Source organism: Oncorhynchus gorbuscha, linkage group LG03 (genome assembly GCF_021184085.1).
Source record: "Oncorhynchus gorbuscha isolate QuinsamMale2020 ecotype Even-year linkage group LG03, OgorEven_v1.0, whole genome shotgun sequence".
Classification (NCBI taxonomy): domain Eukaryota; kingdom Metazoa; phylum Chordata; class Actinopteri; order Salmoniformes; family Salmonidae; genus Oncorhynchus; species Oncorhynchus gorbuscha.
Window position 1 is genome coordinate 55,987,141 of NC_060175.1, and position 25,463 is coordinate 56,012,603.

The 25,463-nt window shown below is 41.6% G+C and overlaps 2 protein-coding genes across 5 annotated transcripts; both read right to left on the reverse strand.

Moving 5' to 3' along the window:
* Nucleotides 1-319: 319 nt before the first annotated feature.
* si:ch211-105j21.9 (sialomucin core protein 24-like) lies at nt 320-5,318 on the reverse strand. Of its 4 annotated transcripts, none has more exons than XM_046343025.1 (4): nt 5,178-5,318; nt 1,299-1,873; nt 1,036-1,191; nt 320-798 (listed from the first exon to the last, which is right to left on the reverse strand). In XM_046343025.1, exons 2-4 carry the CDS (start codon nt 1,858-1,860, stop codon nt 551-553), a joined length of 966 nt encoding a protein of 321 aa, XP_046198981.1. In that variant the 5' UTR covers nt 1,861-1,873; nt 5,178-5,318; the 3' UTR covers nt 320-550. The 4 variants fall into 4 exon arrangements, with proteins under 4 accessions (XP_046198981.1, XP_046198980.1, XP_046198983.1 ...); XM_046343024.1 differs by lacking the exon at nt 5,178-5,318 and adding an exon at nt 2,845-3,006; XM_046343027.1 differs by lacking the exon at nt 5,178-5,318 and adding an exon at nt 2,653-3,006.
* Nucleotides 5,319-5,798: 480 nt separating this feature from the next.
* Nucleotides 5,799-23,531, reverse strand: LOC124031593 (sodium-coupled monocarboxylate transporter 1-like). The gene is made up of 16 exons (XM_046343023.1): nt 23,381-23,531; nt 16,312-17,249; nt 14,984-15,049; nt 14,702-14,753; nt 14,279-14,346; nt 13,869-14,023; nt 13,603-13,743; nt 13,362-13,491; nt 9,013-9,101; nt 8,640-8,752; nt 8,318-8,385; nt 8,137-8,223; nt 7,715-7,908; nt 7,360-7,469; nt 7,081-7,166; nt 5,799-6,878 (listed from the first exon to the last, which is right to left on the reverse strand). The coding sequence occupies exons 2-16, from the start codon at nt 16,666-16,668 to the stop codon at nt 6,753-6,755; spliced, it is 1,842 nt and encodes a 613-aa protein (XP_046198979.1). The 5' UTR covers nt 16,669-17,249; nt 23,381-23,531; the 3' UTR covers nt 5,799-6,752.
* Between the last annotated feature and the right edge of the window lie 1,932 nt (nt 23,532-25,463).

Sequence of the window (25,463 nt, forward strand, 5' to 3'; positions counted from 1 at the left end):
GTTTCCTCCAGCATCTTCACAAGGTCCTGGCTGAATTATTTTACATTTCCCATGATGTTAAGCAAAGAGGCACTGAGTTTGAAGGTAGGCCTTGAAATACCTCCGCAGGTACACCTCCAATTGACTCAAATGATGTCAATTAGCCTATCAGAAGCTTCTAAATCCATGACATCATTTTCTGGAATTTTCCAAGCTGTTTAAAGGCACAGTCAAATTAGTGTAATTAATGTGAACTTCTGACCCACTGGAATTGTGATACAGTGAATTATAAGTGAAATAATTTGTTTTTAAACAATTGTTGGAAAAATGACTTGTGTCATGCACAAAGTACATGTTCTAACCAACTTCCAAAACTATAGTTTGTTAACAAGAAATTTGTGGAGTGGTTGAAAAAGTTTGAATGACTCCAACCTAAGTGTATGTAAACTTCCGACTTCAACAGTATAAACAATGCAATTGTAAAAGTGATGTTAAAAAAAAGCCCATTGGCTAGTTTGGACATCATTTACAAACTGGTGTAAAAAAAAAGAAGAAGAAGCTAGATTTGACATTAAAAATCATCATCAATTGGCTGAAAAGTATGAAAGGTAGAGGCCTCATAGCCTGGGGAGCTCTCTCGTTCTTCAGTTAAGAACTCCAGGCGGAACTGTGATCGCTGGGACACATGTAGACGGTTATCAAAATTGAACTCATCCTCCGTCATATCAGTAGTTGTCATAGTTGGATTATAGATTTGTGAACCATCGTAGAGTCCTCCTGAAATTACAAGTGTGTCGTCTGCTGCTAGGGATCCACCCACTGAAAATGAATTGAGTAGAGCCGTAAGAACCAATGTAACATTCACTACAGTAGCACACATGTGTCAGCTGTAATAAAGCATATATTAATGTACTACACAAGAATGTATTACTCATGTATTATTCATTTGGAGCCTGCATGCACTGTCAATGTGTCTACATCTTAGTGAGACTGACAAAATGCATTTGAGATATTGAAAAAAGATCTAATGAGAACATGATGTATGAATTTGTTTACCTTCGGCCTCAGAGTTGTTATGGAGAGGTCGATGTGAGTATTGCCTCATCTGGTTCCATCTATTCAACGTGTACATAAATATTCCCAAAACAAACACCCCAAGCACAACACTGAAGAAAACCGTCATGCCTTTTTCTGAATTGTCTAGTCCAAAACCTGTTGAATAAACCAGGAAAGATGGGAATAATTTAAATTCACTTACATTTGTGTTGCATCATAACTAATCATCTTTAAAGACAGACATATCAACCAGCATGAGTTACCTTGTGTCACATTATGTGTTGCGGTTGTCATCGACATGGCGGCATTTGTGGTTTGAGGAAGATTCTTAGTGGATTGTTGTGGTGGGATAGTTGATGTACTGTTTTGGTTTTCAGTGGTCTTGGCTGCTTGGGTGGTTGGTGCAGTGGAGGGGACAATACCTGGGACTGTAATGGCTGCAGATGTAGCATTAGCTGTAGGGGCCAAAGCTGATGGTGTTGACTCAGTGGTTGTGTTTGAGCTCACAGCCAGTGCTGTTGTGGTTGTTGAGTTGTCCTGCACAGCATTGTGAGTTGTTGTTCCAGTGCTGTTCTGACTTGAGTTATGGTAACTTGTAGTAGAGAGAGCACCGTCAACAGTGACATTTGAAGGAGTTGACATGGCTGTGGTGTAGGTCTGGTTTGGCGCCATTGTCTCTGTAATTGCAGTAACCAAACGGATATTTGCGACAGTGGCATTATTTCCTCTCTCAGAAGAGCTTGTCAGAGTTGTAGTTGTAGTCAAGGAAATGGCCATAATAAAACTTGCCAGGGGTAGAGAAAGTCTGTGATCAATGGCCATCATGTTCTCTTTGGTCCTATAGTGAACAACATAATAAAGACATGTATTATAAGGATCCAAAAAAAACAAAAAAAAACAGCTGTGTATACAGTGTTGACCAACCATATCTTAAAGTCCCTCAGGCTGTGTGTTCTAATATAGAAACAACACAAGCCTGTACTTGTTCTATTTTTCACAGTCCCAAAGGATACCATACATATGAGTCACAACCAATGTTCTCTTAAAATGTTTTAGGCACTGAGCAAATTTCTGGTCTGCTGAGCTCAAACATTGTGAAAATTCTGTGCAACTTCCAGCGCGCGTTTACTGTGACCACTGAGGCTGTACCCGCTTTAAGTTACAGTTTTAACAGTGGCCAAGTAGGCTACTGTGGCTATTGGATCATAATGTAGGCCTACCAGAGTGGCCTACCATCAAAAACAATGGACAAAATGCATCCCATAACATTTTAACATGGAAACAGCTGTTCTATCATTCAGCCTACAGTAGCAGCCAATGTGTGGTTTTCAATGTAGGCCTACATGAGAGTTTTGAAGAAGAAAAAACAGGCAGGGCTCGACATTAACCTGTTTATCCACTTGTCCTTCAGACAAGGAGGTGACTGAAAATGAGGTTGTTTTGATGCAAGAAACCACTTTACAAAATAAAATGCGTTACTATTCCCATACCATTATTACAGAGAATCAGACAAATTATGCTAACATCTGCCTACTGGCTACTTAGCTTATTCAAGCCTGTCTCAAAATACAACACTGCCCCTTTAACACATAAAAAAAGCTCTTTTACCTGACTCACTTTTCAAAAATGTCTAGAAAAGGTACACATGTTGGGCTCTTGTAGGAAAAGAAAAAAATCACTCCCCTATTGCTGACTACACATTATCTATAACTGGGCTAATAACAAACTAGCAAAGGATATGAACAAAAATGTGCACATATGGCCACATGCAGCTCTTGCTTTAATCGCAAAAGAAGCACATCTACTCACGACCACAGCTGTAAAGTCCAGATCAAAGCAAATGGCATGGATCCATACCCCCGAGCTGACAAGGTACAAATCTGTCGTTAACCCAGTGTTAACCCACAAATCAGTTAACCCACTGTTCCTAGGCCGTCATTGAAAATAAGAATTTGTTCTTAACTGACTTGCCTAGTTAAATAAAGGTAAAATAAAAAAATCAAAAATATATGGCAATGGTCTATTTGCATATAGGTTTACTGCAGCTCTGATTGGTTATGCCGCACCCGTCTGCGTACTTTACGAGATGAGACCATGCCTGTCAATGCAATAGAATCCTACCCTGTTGCGTTCTGTCTACAATGCAATATCTTGCATTGAAAGTGGCTAATATTGCGTTGATTCGATCACAATTTCCACAGTAACGCAAACGCTGATAGTGTTAACTAACATGGAAAACTCTAGAAAGTTGAGCGAAATTCAATCTCGTTCTTCTCTCAGTGGACTGATAAGAGTATTTCTTCTGCGCAGTAGTCCCAGGGGAGCTGCGCAGCAGTCACGTGTTACTGTACGCGGGTAGTTTGGAGGAAACGTTGGTGACGACCCATGTTTTGTCATTGTATTCAGGTTGTCCTGCTGTGTATGGTAGCCTTTGTATTAGCAAAATGTTACAGCACATGTGTATTTGACCAAGGTAGGCAGAATCGCACCTCTTTCAGCCCACTAAAGAATTAGCATCATAATAAATAAATGATAGTCTACAGTATAAAAAAAACTACCAGCTAGAAGACGGAGACAGCACAGGTGCATCAAAGCTGGGACATAGAGACTAAAAAACAGCTTCTATCACCACTAGCCGGTCTCCGCGCAGTACCCTGCCCTGAACTTAGTCACTTACTAGCCGGCTACCACCAACCCTTCATCTTAGAGACTGTTGCCCTATGTACAAAGTCATTGAAAACTGGGTACTTTAATAATGTCTACATAACATTTTACCTACTTCATATGTATATACTGTATTCCAGTCAAGGCTCATTCTATATACCTACTGATGCACACACCTTTCCTATTCATATACTGCCCATACACACCATTATATACATACGGTATATATATACCAGTCTCAACGTCAACAGTGAAGAGGCGACTCCGGGATGCTGGCCTTCTAGGCAGAGATGCAAAGAAAAAGACATATCTCAGATAAGCCAATAAAAAAAGATTAAAATGGGCAAAATAACTCAGACACTGGACAGAGATATGGCTTTTTTCTTTGCAACTCTGCCTAGAAGGCCAGCATCCTGGAATTGTCCCTTCACTGTTGACGTTGAGACTGGTGTTTTGCGGGTACTATTTAATGAAGCTGCCCGTTGAGGACTTGTGAGGCGTCTGTCATTGGAACACAGGAGTGATGGTTGCTGATAATGGGCCTCTGTACACCTATGGGGTGACAGGGTAGCCTAGTGGTTAGAGCGTTGGACTAGTAACCGAAAGGTTGCAAGATCGAATCCCCGAGCTGACAAGGTACAAATTGTCATTCTGCTCCAGAACAGGCAGTTAACCCACTATTCCTTGGCAGTCATTAAAAATAAGAATTTGTTCTTAACTGACTTGCCTAGTAAAATAAAGGCAAAATTAAATGTAGATATTCCATTTAAAAAATCTGTTGTTTCCAGCTACAATAGTCATTAACAATGTCTATACTGTATTTAAGATACATTTTATGTTATTTTAATGGACAAAAAATGTGCTTTTTAAAGAAAACAAACAAGGACATTTTAAGTCACTTAGAAATGTCCTTGTTTTTTAAAGAAAAGCAAAAAAATGTGGCCATTAAAATAACATAAAATTGATCAGAAATACAGTGTAGACATTGTTAATGTTGTAAATGACTATTGTAGCTGGAAACTACAGATTTTTTTAATGGAATATCTACATAGGCTTACAGAGGCCCATTATCAGCAACCATCACTCCTCCATCACCCTACCATTTTTTTATTACTGTTTATAATATATATACACTACTGTTCAAAAGTTATATTCCGGTCTCTGACATTGCTCGTTCTGATATTTCTTCATTTAAATTAGTGTTATGTATACAGCACTGATGAAGCTAGAAACATAAGCATTTCGCTGCACCTGCAATAACATTTGCAAAATACAGTATGCGTGCACGACAATAAAATGTGGTTGGAACCGGAACAATACCAATGCACCTGCCTTCTGAAACTAAGTAGAGGGCAACTGAAATATTAAGCATACATGGTGTTTCATTAATACGTTATCTTTCGACTGTGTTTTTGACCTTCCCTATACCCTACCATTTTATTTTCACAGTTAAGATTCAGAAAATAGTTTTAGCTCACCTTACACAGCCAGCACCCGTGAGAGTGAAACCAGGAACTTGGTTTATTGCTTTGTTCTCCACTCCCTACAGACCGCAGAGAGCAGAAGGCTTGCTTTCATGGCCCAGTGAAATGTGAAGTGGGCGGTCCCCTTCTGTGTTCACTTCCTCTATTGTCTGCTGGTTGGCAAGGAGACCTGGTCATTAGTCAGAAGAACTCTTTACATGTAGGCTTACAGTCAACAAATCAGAACTTTTTGTTGATACGTTATCTTCTAAGTTATTATTAAAACCAGTGTTCCCGAGAGGTAAGAAAGGAAGAAAATGTTGCTGCACAAATCGCTGCACAAATTGCTTTGTCTACTGCATGTTAACTGTATGTGACCCTGGGTATTTGCCCCAGGAAAACAAATTTAAGTAGTATGTAGGTAGTGTACAGTTGTTTGTGGTTAATTAATATGGTCACCTTGGTAAAGATGCATGTGATGTACACAAGATACAGTATAACTGTTGCACTCCAAACCTGCTTAGAAATAAGCATGCATTTGTGTCTAGCTCATTGGCCTTACCAAGCATGTTTATGAAAACAACTTGACAATGAAAGAAATCCCAAAAAGAACAATCACAGCAAGCTAACTCACTATACATTTCAACACAATCTTTATAGCCACAAAATTAATATACAGTCAAATGTATTGTATCAGCCTCAAGGGCTGTAAAACACAAAATAAACATGATCACATATCAACTGCATATGCTCATATTACAAGTCCATTATTTGTAGTGACAAGTAGGTTAGATGTACATTTTAATTTATGTATTTTTTATTAAACCTATTTTATCTATAATCTTAACACAATGTTAAAGTCATAAACCCCCACCTCACAACCCATCGACCCCAAACTGTTCACACCCCTCTTGTAGGCAATTTATTTTTGTTGTTGTTGTTGTTGTTGCAGTTTTAAAGCTAATTTCCTCCAATTATAGACATTTTGCCATGTCATATGTGTGTTCACATGATACTTTAGTGACTCAACAAAAACAAAGGAGGCCGCTTTGGGGTTGAGGTCCCTGATCAATTAATCTGGCCATGATAACTACAACTATAAGATAGCTCGTTAGCCTCACATACCTACCTAGCTACCATATGCTACCTAGTTGATCAACTGGACATTTTGGACAGGTTATAAATGGCTCTTTAAAGTCTGTCAGTGAGTGAAATAGCAAGAGGAAAACTGCCCATACACTAACACATTTTGAATTGGTGCCTTGTGCATTCTCTACTATTACAACTCTCGACAGCAAGAAACTGAAACACCAGCTGAGTTAAAATAAATACATAAAAATAACATGACTGTTTTGTCGAACCCACGGTTCATATTGACCCTGTTTAATATGGGGTTAGTAATGCTAGTCCTTTGTTCTTGTTCTTCACACACATTTGCTGATTAGGGACTTCATCTGCGTAATTACACACTCGGGCTTCCTTTCTTAGCAATGAATTTCATTACAATAAAACTAGAATGGAAATGTGAGAGGACAAATTGTTCTCTTGGAGCACTCCAGTTGACAGAGTGTATTTAGCTTGGTGACAGCATCACATTTTAGTGACCTTTTCCACATCCTTATCCACAATGTTAAACTGAGAGTCTTTGAATCCAGCGTTGTTTGATCCATTCTTCAGCTCTGATCCAGCCTTTTCATTTATCTCAGAGTCTAATGCCTGTGGAAGACACACAAAGACCACACCAGTAGCCAGTTAACACACAGACAGATAGGCACAGCCGCAGAACATTCAATACAGATGTAGGCCTACAGTATGAGAGAGAGAGAGAGAGAGAGATGGGGGAAGAGAGAGAGAGAGATGGGGGAAGAGAGAGAGAGAGATGGAGGAAGAGAGAAAGGGTTGGAGGAAGAGGCTTTACCTCTGAGTCCTTGCCACAGCCAGCGCAGAATAGATCACGTCTCCTTACAAAGAGATCCAAGCGTAGATTCTCCTGCTTGCAACCACCTGGAAAGACACGACACAAGGAGATGTCTGGCTTAAATAAATGCATCCAGTATCAATTTGAATGAGCCTAAGTCATTATACTTAGGGCTAGGAGTTTTTCCGAAACCAAACTCCTCGTCGGGTCATGATGTCAAAACATAACGCATAACATGCACTATGCTGTTAGGGTTAGCGCTAAAGGAGGTGTCCTCACCTGTGATAGCGCTTACCACCAGGCCCACGATCACAGTCACCAGACTGCCCAGGAGACAGAAGTACAAGTAGGACAGGGAGTACCATGAGTCTGCCAGAGCTGGCCGGTCACTGTAACAACAAGAAAGAGAGAGAGTCATACCTGAGCAACATTATCTCAGCCCCCCTAACACATTAGCCTTGTGAAATCAGATTCCTTTCGGTGACACAGGATGTAAGCTAGCAAGATCAGGCTGATTTAACAAGGCTGCTAACCCATAGCTATAAGCACCATCGGACTGGTCAAAGGTAGTGCACTATATGGGGAATAGGGGACTTTGGAGACATTGGTTATAAAGTGACTGTGAGTAACTCACTCAGGCAGAGGGGTCAGTGTTACTGCCCCGGTCAATGGGGCCAGGGTGGTGTAGTTCAGGTCCTGTGTGCGGTTACAGCCTGCCACACTGATTGGCAGGGGGTTGGTCTTATCAGCTAGGGGTGGGTATATCTGCGCACCAATCCCTACCCACAGTGTAATAACAAGGCCCACAATCAGTCCTGTGAGTCCCCCCTGCAGGGCATAAGGAAGCAGTCTCAGTACTGTCTTACCTATAGAGATACCGCACATACATTTTTATATTGCCTAACCTTTGACGTTGTTGTATTTAACAACACAATATTGATTTTTATGTCAGGACTTTTATAGTGTTTACAGATGTTCATTTCTCTTTGAGTAATGAGTTAATCAGTCTTTGAGTATGAATGATGATTGATATGAATGAGATCGGGGGATGCCTACTGTTGAGTTTGCTGTGTGCCAGAACATGCCTAGTACGTAAAGTCCAAGAAGAGGTCCACTTATCATTCCAAATATGGACAGTGCTGCCTGAAAAGAGACAACTGTTAGAAACATAAAGTGGAGGGGATGACTACCAGACAGCAGGTGGTGCTACAGAGCCACATCTGATTGTTTTTCCTACCTGCAAAATGCTTCCCATCAGTGAAGCTATTGCAGCCATCCCAATGCACAAAAACCCGAAGAAAATACCTGGAATATGTCCAAAGGTAATTAAATATCCATAAACGTATGATGAACATATGATGATTAAGACTATATTTACATGTAAAGTAACAACATATAATGAAATATAATGAACATACTAAAGAGAAATTCTAACTGACCTTCTATATTTGTATCACAGCATTATTTGAATGAACTCACGTGTCATTTTGTTACTCTGACATAGGGCTGTGGCGGTCATGACATTTTGTCAGATTGTTATTGTTTTGTGTGAAACTCACTGAGGCCCATGTTGATCCAGGACACCTGTTTCTCGGTCAGGTTTTTCCACACTGGCCTGACGAAGTCCTCCACAGTGACAGCCACCAGCGCATTGATGCTGGAGGACACAGTACTGAAACAGACACAATGGCAATAGATGAGGGGAAGAGAAAGAATGTCCTTTGTCTGCAGGGAATTCATAGTTAAACACATTCATTGATAGGTTAGTAGTGGAATACCGCTTGTGTTTGGACCCAGGACGGGGTAGGGGGTCGTGAGGTTGGGTTTTCATACTATGCCAATCAATTTAAATATCCATCTAGACCTTTTCCACCTAGAACATTTGTGTGACCAAACCTTCTCTATTTGGGTTCCCCTTGGGAGTATTCTCACCTTAGGGTGCCACTGTATGCTGCAGACACAAACAATCCAGGGACTCCAGGATAGGCTGCCAGAATGTCCATCACCAGGTAAGGAAGCAGCTTGTTTACACAAACACACACACACACACACACGCACACACACACGCTCACACGCACACACACGCACGCACGCACACACACACACACACACGCACGCACACACACACACACACATGCACACACTGGTCAGTTTCAACATTTGACAACACTGCCATAGACAAATCAAATTCAAATCTAATCACATTTTATTTGTCACATGCTTTGTAGACAACACATGTAGACTAACAATGAAATGTTTACTTATGGGTCCTTTTCCAACAATGCAGAGTTAAAGAGAAGAAGAAAGAAAATATTGACACAGTGAATAACATGGCTATATATAGGGAATAGAAAATAACACGGCTATATATAGGGAGTAGAAGATAACATGGCTATATATAGGGAATAGAAAATAACATGGCTATATATAGGGAGTAGAAAATAACATGGCTATATATAGGGAATAGAAAATAACATGGCTATATATAGGGAATAGAAAATAACATGGCTATATATAGGGAGTAGAAAATAACATGGCTATATATAGGGAATAGAAAATAACATGGCTATATATAGGGAGTAGAAAATAACATGGCTATATATAGGGAGTAGAAAATAACATGGCTATATATAGGGAGTAGAAAATAACATGGCTATATATAGGGAGTAGAAAATAACATGGCTATATATAGGGAATAGAAAATAACATGGCTATATATAGGGAGTAGAAAATAACATGGCTATATATAGGGAGTAGAAAATAACATGGCTATATATAGGGAGTAGAAAATAACACGGCTATATATAGGGAGTAGAAAATAACACGGCTATATATAGGGAGTAGAAAATAACACGGCTATATATAGGGAGTAGAAAATAACATGGCTATATATAGGGAGTAGAAAATAACACGACTATATAGAGAGTAGAAAATAACATGGCTATATATAGGGAGTAGAAAATAACATGGCTATATATAGAGAGTAGAAAATAACATGGCTATATATAGGGAATAGAAAATAACATGGCTATATATAGGGAGTAGAAAATAACATGGCTATATATAGGGAGTAGAAAATAACATGGCTATATATAGGGAGTAGAAAATAACATGGCTATATATAGGGAGTAGAAAATAACATGGCTATATATAGGGAGTAGAAAATAACATGGCTATATATAGGGAATAGAAAATAACATGGCTATATATAGGGAGTAGAAAATAACATGGCTATATATAGGGAGTAGAAAATACCATGGCTATATATAGGGAGTAGAAAATAATGTACCCGCCTGCCTGACCATTCTGCCTGCCTTGACAACGAGCCTGTCTGCCACTCTGTACCTCCTGGACCCTGATCTGGTCTTGACCTTTTTGCCTGTCCACGACTATTCTCTTGCCTACCCCTTTGGATTATTAAACATTGTAAGACTCCAACCATTTGCCTCCTGTGTCACTATCATGGTCTCGCCTTGTGCCTTGATAGTACGAACTATCAAGGCACAGCAGACTTGGATCAACTCTGCCATGCTGTCTCCCTGCAGGGAGCCACCATTAGGAGACATGAGGAGTTGGTACAGGGCCTTTTGGAAGGGCTGCCTCCTGTGTCTGCATCTGGGTCTCACCTTGTTCCTCGATAAATGCAGCCAGTCAATTGCGTTGGTGTGCTTGGACCATGACAGATCCTTAGTGATGTGGAGACTGAGGAACTTGAAGCTCTGACATGCTCCACAACAGGCCCGTAGATGTGAATGGGGGCCCTCCTTTCCCTGTATCTTTTTTGTCTTGCTGACGTTGAGGGAGAGGTTGTTGTCCTAGCACCACACTGCCAAGTCTCTAACATCATCCCTATAGGCTGTCTCCTCATCATTGGCTATCAGGCCCACCACCGTTGTGTCGTCGGCAAACTTAATGTTGGTGTTACAGTCATGCAAAGCCACTCAGTCGTGGGTGAACAGGGAGTACAGAAGGGGACTGAGCACACACCCCTGAGGGGCCCCCGTGTTGAGGGTCAGCGTGGTAGATATGTCTGGAAACATGTAGGTATTACAAACTGGGTCAGGGAGGGGTTGAAAATGTCAGTGAAGACACTTCGCAACTAGTCAGTGCATGCTCTGAGTATGTGTCCTGGTAATCCGTCTGGCCCTGACATATTTTGAATTTTAATATGTTAACCTCTTAAGTCGACCCTCTTCTTTTTCGAACATTCTGTTAAAAATCGCGCAACATTTCAGGGCCCTGCTACTCATGCCAGGAATATAGTATATGCATATGATTCGTATGTGTGGATAGCAAACACTCTGACGTTTCTAAAACTGGTTAAATCACGGCTGTGACTTTAACAGAGCGTGAGTTTCATCGAATAGTGCAGGAAAACCTGATCACTGAAAATGGAAATAAATATCCTTGCGCTTACTTCCAGGAATTGTTCAAAGTGAACCGAATTACATGAGACCGAGGTTTCAGCGCCTACAGCTACCACACGTTGTCTAGAGTCTTGTCATTTGATTCGCAATTGATTCTTGGTCTAACCGGTTCAAGGGAACACCTTCCCTCCGTTCTCCGACCGGATGTTTTGGTCGAGCTCTCTCGGCCATGTTTTTTTCCAGACGACACCTATAGAAGTTACATCGCCTCCTGATGAATTTTATCGCTTATTAACGTGTACTAATACCTAAAGTTGCATTACAAAAGTATTTTGAAGTGTTTTGTGAAAGTTTATCGTCGACTTTTTGAATTTTAAAAAATGACGTTACGTTATGAAACGCTCTTTTTTTTAGTTTATCATACAGTCTACATAGAACGATATCTAGGCTATATATGGACCGATTTAATCGGAAAAAAAGACCCAATAGTGATTATGGGACATCTAGGAGTGCCAACAAAGAAGATGGTCAAAGGTAATGAATGTTTTATATTTTATTGTGCGGTTTGTGTAGCGCCGAATATGCTAATTATTTTGTTTACGTCCCCTGCGGGTCTTTTGTGGTGTTACATGCTATCAGATAATAGCTTCTCATGCTTTCGCCGAAAAGCATTTTAAAAATCTGACTTGTTGCCTGGATTCACAACGAGTGTAGCTTTAATTCAATACCCTGCATGTGTATTTTAATGAACGTTTGAGTTTTAACTAATACTATTAGCATTTAGCGTAGCGCATTTGCATTTCCAGAGCTCTAGATGGGACGCCTGCGTGCCAGGTAAGAGCCAGTAGTTAAAGGTCTTATTCACATCTGCTTCGGAGAGAGTGATTTCACAGTCTTTCGGAACAGCTGGTGTTCTCACGCATGGTTCAGTGTTGTTTGCCTCGAAGCGAGCATAGAAGGCATTTCCCTCATTTGGTAGGCCCATGTCACTTTGTAGCTCGTGGCTATGATTCCCTTTATAATCCATGATAATTTGCAAGCCCTGCCACATCCGACGAGCATCAGAGCCGGTGTAGTAGGATTTGGTCTTAGTCCTGTATTGAGGCTTTGCCTGTTTGATGGTTCCTTGGAGGGCGTAGCAGGATTTCTTATAAGCGTCCGAGTTAGTGTCCCGCTCCTTTCAAGCGGCAGCTCTAGCCTTTATGTCAGTGCGGATATTGCCTTTAGTCCATGGCTTCTGGTTGGGATATGTATGTACGGTCACTGTGGGGAAGACGTTGTCGATGCACTTAGTAATGAAGCCAGTGACTAATGTGGTAAACTCCTCAATGCCATCGGATGAATCCCGGAACATATTCCAGTCTGTGCTATTGAAACAATCCAGTAATTTAACATCTGCTTAATCTGACCTCTTCCGAATTAAGCATGTTACTGGTACTTCCTGTTTGAGTCTTTGCATGTAAGCAAGAATCTGGAGGACAGAGTCATCGTCAGATTTGTCAAATGGGGGGCGAAGGAGAGCTTTGTATGTATGTCTGTGTGAGTAAAGATCATCTAGAGTTTTTTAGTCGCACAGTTGACATGCTGGTAGAAATGATGTAAAACGGATTTCAGTTTTCCTGCATTGAAATCACCAGCCACTAGGAGCTCTGCCTCTGGAAGAGCATTTTCTTGTTGGCCTATGGCCTTACAGCTTGTTGAGTACGGTCTAAGTGCCAGCATCAGTTTGTGGTGGTAAATACACTGCTACAAAAATATAGATGTAAACTCTCTTGGTAAAAAAGTATGGTCTACAATTTATCATGAGATATTCTAACTCAGGCGAGCAGAACCTCGAGACTTCCTTAATATTATTGCAGCAATTTATATGCCATCCATGCCTATATTAACCATAGCTGTCTTACACTTACTTACCTGATCAACTGCCCCTACATCACCGTTAGTGAATGGATCACAGTCTTTGTAAATGGAGTACATGGTGAGGCCGGAGAACACTGCTAAGCTCACAGTCAACCAGAGACCAATTATATTCCCATACAGTGACCTGAGGGTTTTAAAGAAAGCAAACATGGAAAAAGACTCATATTGCTATTCTTCTTTCACAGCTTTTCCTGTATGATTGTTCTACATTGTGGAAAGTAGGAGTGCACCTTACAGTTTGGCTTGGGTTAGGGTTTTGCAAGAGATGTAACGCTGCACCTGTGACTGGTTGATGGAGTAAATGGACACCCACATTACACTGCCACCAACCACGATCGTCCAGAACGTGTGACGCTTCAAAGGATCTGGATCAAAACTGCATTAGAAGGTATAAAATTGAAAATGCTCAGGAAACTATGCGGGGTCATACTGTGCTGGTAATAAATTTGTATCATTGTAGCTATTCAATCCCTGCATGACATTTGTGGACATTATACTTACTCAAAGGCGCTGAGCCTGCCTCCCTGGTAGCAGTCGTCCCAGATCTTCCCCAGGCCCCCCTGGATGACAGCCCCCCTTGCGATGACAGCCACGAAACCTGCTAACATGATCACCATCTGAAACACGTCTGTCCATATCACCGCTTTCAGACCTCCCTGAGAACCACAATACAACATGGAGTCAGGGGAAGGAATGTACAGTGTGCCGTAACCTCATGTACATAAAAGAGGTATGTTCATGTGTAGGTTCTGTTGTTTTTCCTGGACCCTAGTAATTGACCATAACTGGGTTACAGTTTTCCCTGCACGGTCATGTCATGGGGTCAGGAAAAACTCCTGGCCTTGGTCATGTGTATTGTCACAGCAGGAAGGTTGGTTGCTGATTGGGAGTGTGTGAGATGAACCACTGACCAGGGTACAGTAGAGGATGCACACCACCCCAGTGGCCACCAGCACTCCCCAGAGGTTCATCCCTGTGACTGAAACACACAGAAGTTCAGCCCTGTGACTGAAACACACAGAAGTTCAGCCCTGTGACTGAAACACACAGAAGTTCAGCCCTGTGACTGAAACACACAGAAGTTCAGCCCTGTGACTGAAACACACAGAAGTTCAGCCCTGTGACTGAAACACCCAGAGGTACAGACCCGTTTACATGACTTTTGAGCTGCTGATAGCATCAATTCATGAACAATTAGTCAACACAATCATCAGATCATAGACCAGTTGAATTAGCTAAAGATGTATAATCAGTCAGACCCTCGATAAACGAGCATATAATATTATTGTGGTTTGGATAAGGGACATTACAGAGGTACTTTGCATATGACTTACTTTGATTGAGTGCGAGAGCTGGCGCATATATGACCATACCAGTATACAGGGCCTGAAAGAAACACAGCAATTAGTTGATTGATGTAAACATATACTTGATGCACATTCATAAAGGTGGAATGTTTACCTGAGATGGCCAGATGGCTTCAGAAAAACAGGCAATGGAAAAAAGGGACATTTTTTGTCATTAAAGTATTACAGATATTATTGTTTCCACCAAATCCTTGGGGAAGTATTGCCTATCTTTTCATCCCATCTTCATGATGTTAACTGAATATTTACCGTTTGTGTGATGTACATGGATGTCCCGATCACCCGAATCAACTTATTAAAGCGCATCTCCAGATACTGCAGAGAAAATAAACATTTTAGTCAAACCTGGCCTGATTTCATTGGCTTTTTACACATGTAAATATTTGTTTCTACCCAGCTAACAACAACATGTTCCCAAATTGTTTGAGAACGTTCCCGTAAGTGTCTCATTAGGTCACGAACCCTCAGAAAACTGAACACGTTCATTTTCTTGTAACGTCCCATGAAATGTTTCTAGAACATTAATATTGTATATTCTGAGAACATGGTAACCATGTTCTGAGTAAGGTCTTTGTTAACACAGATTGTTCCCCTAACTAATGGAAAACTGAACACTCAAACATTAGGGGAACATTATGGGTAACATTACAAAAAATGTTATTTCTCCCTAGAATTGTTATCTGGGTAATCAGGAAGTGATGATAATGAAAGATGCATAGACTTTTCATAAGTACATCCTGGTTCACACCTACCCACAACTCTGGACCCAAGTATCTCTTGTACCTCATTCTACCCTCCTGCCCCACATGCACCCCTCGCTCCAGGTCCGTCTACCTTCAGCACCCCAGCAGCAGACTAAAAACTATGGGTGACAGGGCTTTCAGACACTATTAGGGCTGCAGAGACTCGTTCCTACTTTAAGGCATAGCTCAAGACTGTGCTATTCAGAAAAGCTTACAAGGACCTCAGCTAATTCTGTTATTGTGTCCTCTGGATCTGGCGACACCTGTATATAGCTTTGATTGTTGTCTGTGTTCTATGTTCTGGATTGTTTTTATCATTATTATTATTATTTATTACAAAATGTTTGCACCTTGGGTCTGAGAAAAGCGCTTCACAAATTAGAATCATCATCATTATTATCTGCAAGCCTAAAGCCTCAACATTATTTTGGATTAAGTCATCAATGGTTTCTTTGTCAAAACAAAGGAAATAATTGAATGGACTTTTAATGCAGTTAGTCACACATTTAGTCCTCATAGATGCTGAATGTGACAGATGTAACAGGAAGACACCCCTCCTGGATTAGATTGCTTTCATGGATCAGTGATGAATCATTAGTTAAATTACAACGGATAGACATGTTAGAGCACACCCCTCTCATCAACACCTCTCCCTACTGATTCATCTTAATTCCTACATCTAACATCTTACCCAAGTTCCCCTATTCCTCTTCACTTTATCTCCATCCACGTTGATTGCACTTGCTGTTTGACCGGTACAATAGACCCAGTGGAATGGTCCCAAAAGTACAATGTACCCAAGTGGGTCTGACACTGTCTGGTATATCTCCTTACCTCATAGGTGCTGGTGATGCCCAGGCGGTAGAAGAGAGGGACAAATATCTCGGCGGTGACGATGGACATGATGGCATAGGAGATGGCAAAGATCCAGTAGTCCGCCCCAAACCGATAGGCTTCGGCTGGTGTGCCGATCACGGTGATGCCAGACATGAAGCTGGCAGTGAGGGACATGGCAACGGGCACCGCTGTCATCTGACGGCCCCCCAGCAGGAACTCACCGCTGCTGTTGTTCTTGCGGCCCCGGATGGCTTGGAACAGGCCAATGCCAGCTGCCCCCAGGACTGTGCCCACAAATACCACATAGTCCCACACAGAGAACGAGGCCACGGGGCCCCCTGTGCCCATCGTCATGGTTAATGAGCCCAGAAGAGATCTCTCAGGCAGGGACGACACTTATCTCACCTTTACTATCTAAACACCTTCACCCACTGCTTGTAACTTAGATCTTACAGTTTGATTGTTAGGCAATGTTATGCTAATATTTAATTTCCTTTCTTTCCAATGCACACAATTTTTCCCATTTAAAATTTGATCAAATGAATGTTATATGAATTACCGAATTATTTAACTTTCACAAAGTTAAATCAAGAATGTCAAAATAAAACACTTTTACTAAAATTGAGGCCAACTGTTTTTCAGTCTTCCAAGAGAACAAACCAATAGCACATAAATTCTCAGTCAACTATATATGCACCTCAGGAATGCCAGTATCAATACAGATTAAGTGTTGAAATTATTGCAGTTATTTGACACTTACAATAGACATCCACAATGGAAAGAAATGTCCTTCTACAAGCATCCTAGAATCCCAAGAACTAATGTCCAATATTCCTGTGATAAGTCTTGCTTACTTGTTGATGTTGAACAACGCTGAAAACTACTAGCAAAGCATCCTCCCGTTTAGCAAGACTTCCTTGTGTGCTCCCCTTGTCCTGACAAAATCATGGAAGAACACACTGTTGGTGCTGGTTAACCATAAATACAACTTTAATGAATCATCACCCAAGGACAACAGATACAGAATTCACCACACCGCCTTCCGAGATTGTAAAACGGAACGATCTTTATATCTGACTTCATAAAGTGTGTTTGGCCTGCCGGCTGCTCTACCATTCAATAGAAATATACTGGTTTTATTATTGAGGTAAAACACCATGCATTGTCAGCCTGACACTGTTGTAACTGTCGAAGCATGGGATCCGCATCAAGAACTCCTGCAATATTTATGGACTCTAAGACCAAACATTTTTATTATATTTTGTATCATTTGTGTGTGTTTTTGTTCTACCTTATGTTATTTTTAGTACCACAATTATTTTGATTACTGCATTGTTGGGTTTAGAGCTTGCAGGAAAGGCAATTACAATGCATTTACAACCCTGTACTAGTGAACATGACATTAAAACTTGACTGATTAGACTTTCCAGACAAGCTAAGTCAGCTGTGAGATAGAACAACACATGTAGTCATTGATCAGTCATGGATTAGTCATTCGATCCCATTGCATGAGTCAGTATATTGGAAAAATTATTTTAAATGCGAGCACTTTTTGAAATAGAAGACAATGCCCAGTTTTGGGGGAAATTAAGGATACTGAATCACTCAAGGACTCAGTTACAACCTTACATGACCATGAGATACAGGGATTTTTTATTTTTTTATTCCACCTACCAGGTAGGCTATTTGAGAACAAGTTCTCATTTGCGACTGCGACCTGGCCAAGATAAAGCATAGCAATTTGACACATACAACAACACAGAGTTGCACATGGAATAAACAAAACATACAGTAGAACAAAGAAAACAAAAAGTCTATATACAGTGAGTACAAATTAAGTAAGATAAGGGAATTAAGACAATAAATAGGCCATGGTGGCGAAGTAATTACAATATAGCAGTTTAACACTGGAATGGTAGATGTGCAGAAGATGAATGTGCAAGTAGAGATACTGGGGTACAAAGGAGCAAGATAAATAAATAAATACAGTATGGGGATGAGGTAGGTAGATAGATGGGCTGTTTACAGATGGGCTATGTTCAAGTGCAGTGATCTGTGAGCTGCTCTGACAGCTGGTGCTTAAAGCTAGTGAGGGAGATATGAGTCTCCAGCTTCAGAGAGTTTTGCAGTTCGTTCCAGTCATTGGCAGCAGAGAACTGGAAGGAAAGACGACCAAAAAAGGAATTGGCTTTGGGGGTGACCAGTGAGATATACCTGCTGGAGCCACGGAGGCCACGGTAGGAGAGTTGTATGGCAGTGAAGCTCGTCTGGAGGTTAGTTAACACAGTGTCCAAAGAGGGGCCAGAAGGATGCAGAATGGTGTCATCTGCGTAGAGGTGTATCAGAGAATCACCAGCAGCAAGAGCAACATCATTGATGTATACAGAGAAGATAGTCGGCCCAAGGATTGAACCCTGTGGCACCCCCATAGAGACTGACAGAGGTCCGGACAACAGGCCCTCCAATTTGACACACTGAACTCTATCAGAGAAGTATTTGGTAAACCAGGCGAGGCAATCATTTGAGATCCCAAGGCTGTCGAGTCTGCCAATAAGAATGCGGTGATTGACAGTCGTCGAAAGCCTTGGCCAGGTCGATGAATACAGCTCCACAGTAATATCTCTTATCGATGGCGGTTATCTCATTTAGGACCTTGAGCGTGGCTGAGATGCACCCATGACCAGCTCTGAAACCAGATTGCATAGCGGAGAAGGTATACTGGGATTCGAAATGGTCGGTAATCTGTTTGTTAATTTGGCTTTTGAGGACCTTAGAAAGACAGGGTAGGATATGTAACGGATGTGAAACGGCTAGCTTAGTTAGCGGTGTGCGCTAAATAGCGTTTCAATCGGTTACGTCACTTGCTCTGAGACCTTGAAGTAGTGTTTCCCCTTGCTCTGCAAGGGCCGTGGCTTTTGTGGAGCGATGGGTAATGACGCTTCGAGGGTGACTGTTGTTGATGTGTGCAGAAGGTCCCTGGTTCGCGCCCGGGTATGGGCGAGGGGACGGTTTAAAATTATACTGTTACATTGATGCTGTTGACCCGGATTACTGGTTGCTGCGGAAAAAGGAGGAAGGTCAAAAGGGGGGTGAGTGTAACGGATGTGAAACGGCTAGCTTAGTTAGCGGTGTGCGCTAAATAGCGTTTCAATCGGTTACGTCACTTGCTCTGAGACCTTGAAGTAGTGTTTCCCCTTGCTCTGCAAGGGCCGCGGCTTTTGTGGAGCGATGGGCAACGATGCTTCGAGGGTGACTGTTGTCGTTGTGTGCAGAAGGTCCCTGGTTCGCGCCCGGGTATGGGCGAGGGGACGGTTTAAAATTATACTGTTACAGATAGATATAGGTCTGTAGTAGTTTGGGTCTTAAGGTCCACCCCCTTTGAAGAGGGGGATGACCATGGCAGCTTTCCAATCTTTGGGAATCTCAGACGATACGAAAGAGAGGTTGAACAGGCTAGTAATAGGGGTTGCAACAATTTTGCAGATAATTTTAGAAAGAGAGGGTCCAGATTGCCTAGCCCGGCTGATTTGTAGGGGTTCAGATTTTGCAGCTCTTTTAGAACTTCAGCTATCTGGTTTTGGGTGAAGGAGAAATGGTGGGGGCTTTGGCGGGGTTGCTGTGGAGGATGCCGGGCAGTTGACCGGGGTAGGGGTAGCCGGTTGGAAAGCATGGCCAGCCATAGAGAAATGCTTATTGAAATTCTCAATTATAGTGGATTTATTGGTGGTGAAAGTTTTTCCTTACCTCAGAACAGTGGGCAGCTGGGAGGAGGTGCTCTTATTTTCCATGGACTTTACAGTGTCCCAGAACTTGTTTGAGCTAGTACTACAGGATGCAATTTTCTGCTTGAAAAAGCTAGCCTTAGCTTTCCTAACTGCCCGTGTATATTTGTTCCTAACTTCCCTGAAAAGTTGCATATCACTGGGGCTATTCATTGCTAATGCATAATGCCACAGGATGTTTTTGTGCTGGTCAAGGGCAGACAGGTCTGGAGTGAACCAAAGACTAATATCTATTCCTAGTTCTACATTTTTTGAATGGGGCATGCTTATTTAAGATAGTGAGGAAGGCACATTTAAAGAATAGCAAGGCATCTTCTACTGACGAGATGAGGTCAATGTCATTCCAGGATACCCTGGCCAGGTCGATTAGAAAGGCCTGCTCGCAGAAGTGTTTTAGGGAGCGTTTGACAGTGATGAGGGGAGGTCGTTTGGTCGCAGACCCATTACGGATGCAGGCAATGAAGCAGTGATCTCGATTGAAAACAGCAGAGGTGTATTTGGAGGGTGAGTTATTTAGGATGACATCTATGAGGGTGCCCGTGTTTACAGATTTGGAGTTGTACCTGGTAGGTTCATTGATCATTGGTGTGAGATTGAGGGCATCTAGCTTAGATTGTAGGATGGCCACGGTGTTAAGCATGTCCCAGTTTAGGTCACCTAGTAGCACGAGCTCAGAAGATAGATGGGGGGCAATCAATTCACATATGGTATCGAGGGCACAGCTGAGGGCAACAGTGAGCGACTTGTTTCTGGAAAGGTGCATTTTTAGAAGTAGAAGCTCGAATTGTTTCGGTACAGACTTGTATAGTAATACAGAACTCTGCAGGCTATCTTTGCAGTAGATTGCAACACCGACCCCTTTGGCAGTTCTATCTTGGCGGAAAATGTTATAGTTAGTTAGGGATGAAGTTTTCAGGGTTTTTGGTGGTTTTCCTAAGCCAGGATTTGAACACGGCTAAGACATCCGGGTTGGCAGAGTGTGCTAAAGCAGTGAGAAAAATACATTTAGGGAGTAGGCTTGTAATGTTAACATGCATGAAACCAAGGCTTTTACGGTTACAGAAGTCAACGAATGAGAGCACCTAGGGAGTGGGAGTGGAGCTAGGCACTGCAGGTCCTAGATTAACCTCTATATCACCAGAGGAACAGAGGAGAAGTAGGATAAGGTTACGGCTAATTGCTATACGAACGTCTAGCACGTTCGGAACAGAGAGTAAAAGGAGCAGGTTTCTGGGCACGATAGCATAGATTCAAGGCATAGCATACAGACAAAGGTAAGGTAGGATGTGAGTACATTGGAGGTAAACCTAGACATTGAGTAATGATGAGAGAGATATAGTCTCTAGAGATGTTTAAACCAGGTGATGTCATCGCATATGTAGAAGGTGGAATAACATGGTTGGTTAAGGCATATTGAGCAGGGCTAGAGCCTCTACAGTGAAATGAAACTATAATCACTAACCAGGACAGTAATGGACGAGACATATTGATATTAGAGAGAGGCATGCGTAGCCAAGTGAACATATGGGTCCAGTGAGTGGTTGGGCTGACTCGGGACACGGCGATTCAGACAGTTAAGCAGGTCGATGCTAACAAGTTAACAGTTAGTAGGCTGGGGCTAAACAAGCTAACAGTTAGCAGACCCGGTTAGCAAGCAAGCAGTTAGCAGGGGCTAGCAGCTAGCAGACCGGGGCAGGCAAGCTAGTAGTTAGCAGACCGGGGCAAGCAATCTAGCAGTTAGCAGATGGGGGTAAGTCTGGTTTTGCCTCTTCATGCGGTGACATCGATAGACCAGTCGTGGAATTAGTAGGGTTCCACGTAGCTCTAGGTAGCTAGCAGGCCTAGCAGGTTAGCAGAATGGGCCTTCAGTGGGCAGATTGGAATCCTCGGGCAGATTATGTCGGTATTCCAGTCGTAGAGAATCGGCGGGGTTCCGAGCCCCATACCGGCAGTAGAAGGGGTCCGGATATTGTAGCCCAGGAGTGGGCTTCGGTGGTAGCACAGGAGCCCTACCCGGGCTAGCTTCAGGCTAATTGGTGCTTACTCCGGGATTGAAACGCTAGCCAGGAGTGGTCACCCGGAATTGCGATTAGCTAGTTGCGAAGATCCAGATGAAAATGTTTAGAGTTTGCGGTAGGAATCCGGGGATATGGAGAGAAATAGGTCCGTTATGCTCTGGTTTGAGTCATGTTGTTCGAACTGGCGAGAGCTTTCCAAGCTAAAGATTAGCTGATGACCGCTAGCAATGGTTTGCTGACTGATAGCTGGTAGGTTGTTAGCTGGCTAGCTTCAGTTGAGGGATTCCAGATCTGAAGTAAATAGAAATACTTAAGAAAAAAGCAGATCCACGCCAGATTGGGTGTTGCGGGTTGCAGGAGAGTATTTAGAAGTTGAGGTTGAGGAAAATATTTAAAAAGATATGCGAAGAAAAAGATGTAAAAAGATATATGCAAGGGACACGACAGGACAAAGACGTCTGACTGCTACGCCATCTTGAGACGGTAAGAGGGATAATCCTCTATACAATCATGAACATCAAATTAAAACACTTAAACTGCAATATGTAACTTTTTGGGCTACTCACATAGAAATGTGAGTTATAGATCTGTCACTCTCAATGAAAGCAAGTCTAAGAAGCAGTATATTTGTTCTATGTGTGTTGTTTCTATGCTTCCCTGTTGTTTTCGTTTAATGTTAATTAAATTACCCCCCCATTATATTACCCCCATTAAATTACCCCCCCATTATAGCTGATTATAAATCCATAATAATAAACATATTATCACCTAATGTCGTGTTAGATCTTTTTATCAACTTAAGTTATTGTGAACATTACAAGTTTTGAACTTCTATTTGCTATTTATGGCCTGTAGGCCTCATTGACCTGAGCTCAAACAACTTGTTTATGAGTTAAAAAAGCATAATGTATGGATTATTTTGACTATAACAAATACTCAGATTAAACATATTGTGCTATTTATCAGACTATCTTGTGTCAAAGTTTAACAAGGACATTTGTTTTGGAATCGTTTCAAATTTTTAAATAGTAAGCCCAAAATAACATCTGTTGTGTTCCTGGTCAAAACAGACCGGTGTGATTTTATTAGTAAAGAAAGGACATAGGCCCAAAACTACACATGAAAACTTTACCATATTACAAAATGAATGTCTGAACATATTAAAGATCAACAGTAACAATAACAGTACTACTAACAATAACAAAAACATTAAAATAGAGTTGACTCCATAAGTGAATGAAACTTGAAAGATAAAAAATAACATACCTTATCAAGGTTGCTAACTCCCCCTCTGTTGTAAATCCAGGACAGTGTTGGGCTTCTTGTCCTCCCTGATACTCACAGCGGTGTGCAGAGTTGTAATCAGGAGCACATTCTTCTGTTTCTTCGGGCAGTAGGACACAAGAGTGTGTGTGTGTGTGTGTGTGTGTGTGTGTGTGTGTGTGTGTGTGTGTGTGTGTGTGTGTGTGTGTGTGTGTGTGTGTGTGTGTGTGTGTGTGTGTGCGTGCGTGCGTGCGTGCGTGCGTGCGTGCGTGCGTGCGTGCGTGCGTGCGTGCGTGCGTGCGTGCGTGCGTCCGTGCGTGCGTGCGTGTGTGTGTCTAAAGACGGATCATTTTTTAACAGAAACACCAGAGGTTTACAAAAGTTAAATAAAACACCCAAAATGGAATGAAAATCTTCCAAATGTAATTTGTGTGATCAGATGCCCTGTGAGGACTAAGGATTAAAAAGTATGTCTGACATGTATTGGGGTACTCAATTATGGATTGATTTAAAAAGCAATATGAGAATCTTAAAATTAATTTCTAAAACTCACAGCCAGCCAGTGCAGAGACCTTAAATTAGATTAAATTAACTATATTTCTCAGAGAGAAAACTTGTAAATTGGTCCAATTTGACCGGAACACAACAGGAGGGTTAAGTTAAGTTTTGTAAATTTTAGTGGTGTTAACCATTTTCAAACAACTGAAAAAACAATATTTTGGGATAGGGAAAATATATTTCACGGAGGTTTAGACAGTACAATGATTCTCTTGCTTATTTTGTCACATACACTGAAATTAGGCAAATTAGAATTTTAGAAACTAGGAAATGGCTGAGCAATTTCTGCATTGTGCACCTTCCATTGGTTATCTGCTCACATCAATGCAGTACATTATTTCATTTCCTGGAAGGCAGTACATCATAAACAAGGTGTATTGAGGGCTTACTATATGCGAATCAAGCACGTTGATTTTACAGTTGGGTTAAGTTTGTTTAAGATTGTGGGGTATAATATGAGATTTCAGATGAAAATAAACCTTCCAGAGCCTGATAGCTTTCAGATTTCAAGTCCCTGTTCTCAGTACTTACTGTTGACAAGAATATTTACTGTAACCAGGAACTGAACATTCATTGGCTTTGAGCCTACTGCTGAGGAACACTGAACAATTTGTTCTGTTATTTTTTCATTGCCACTAGTGTTTCAATTAGTTGAAAGTCAGGTTGCCTTGGTTATCCGGTCAGGCTGCGATAGCCTGTGTCACAGAACAAGCTCTACACCAGACACACTCAATAGGCAGACCGTGGCCAAGTCCGGACCCAGGACCGCGGGTCCTGTCTTAATATTTTTTAAAGTATTATTATTACATTTTCTATTCGGTCAGGATTCGTATCCTGGTTTCATAAGACATGAAAATGTGTAAAATTGAGAGAAATAGGCATTAACGGCAAAATGTTTCCATTACTCCATGTACGGTGTCCAATCAAAACATCTTATTTTGACCAATGGGTAAAATAACATATATTTGAATTGTGTAGATACTACTCTAAGAAAACCTATGGTCCAAACCTCATGTCTCTTTCATAGTCCGTTCAAAAGTTATTGGAGTTTTCCCCCTTCTATTATAGACAGAATTAGTGTTACTAAATATATCGAGGACAGAGAAAAAAAAGTCTGTAGAGTCCATGCAAATAACTAAGAAATTAAGATGTATCAGAAAGAGCAACGTCAGAAGGCTTTCCAACAGATGTTGCAACGTTGCTGTGGGGACTTCCATTCAGCCACAAGTGCATTAGTGAGGTTGGGCACTGATGTTGCGCGATTAGGCCTACCTCACAGTGGGTGTTCCAATTCATCTCAAAGGTGATTGATGGCGTTGCGATCAGGGCTCTGTGCAGGACAGTGAAGTTCTTCCACACTGATCTTGACAAAACATTTCAGTATGGATTTTGCTTTGTGCACGGGGGCATTGTCATGCTGAAACAGGAAAGGGCCTTCCCCAAACTGTTGCCACAAACTTGGAAGCACAGAATCATCTAGAATATCATTGTATGCTGAAGCGTTAAGATTTCCCTTCACTGGAACTAA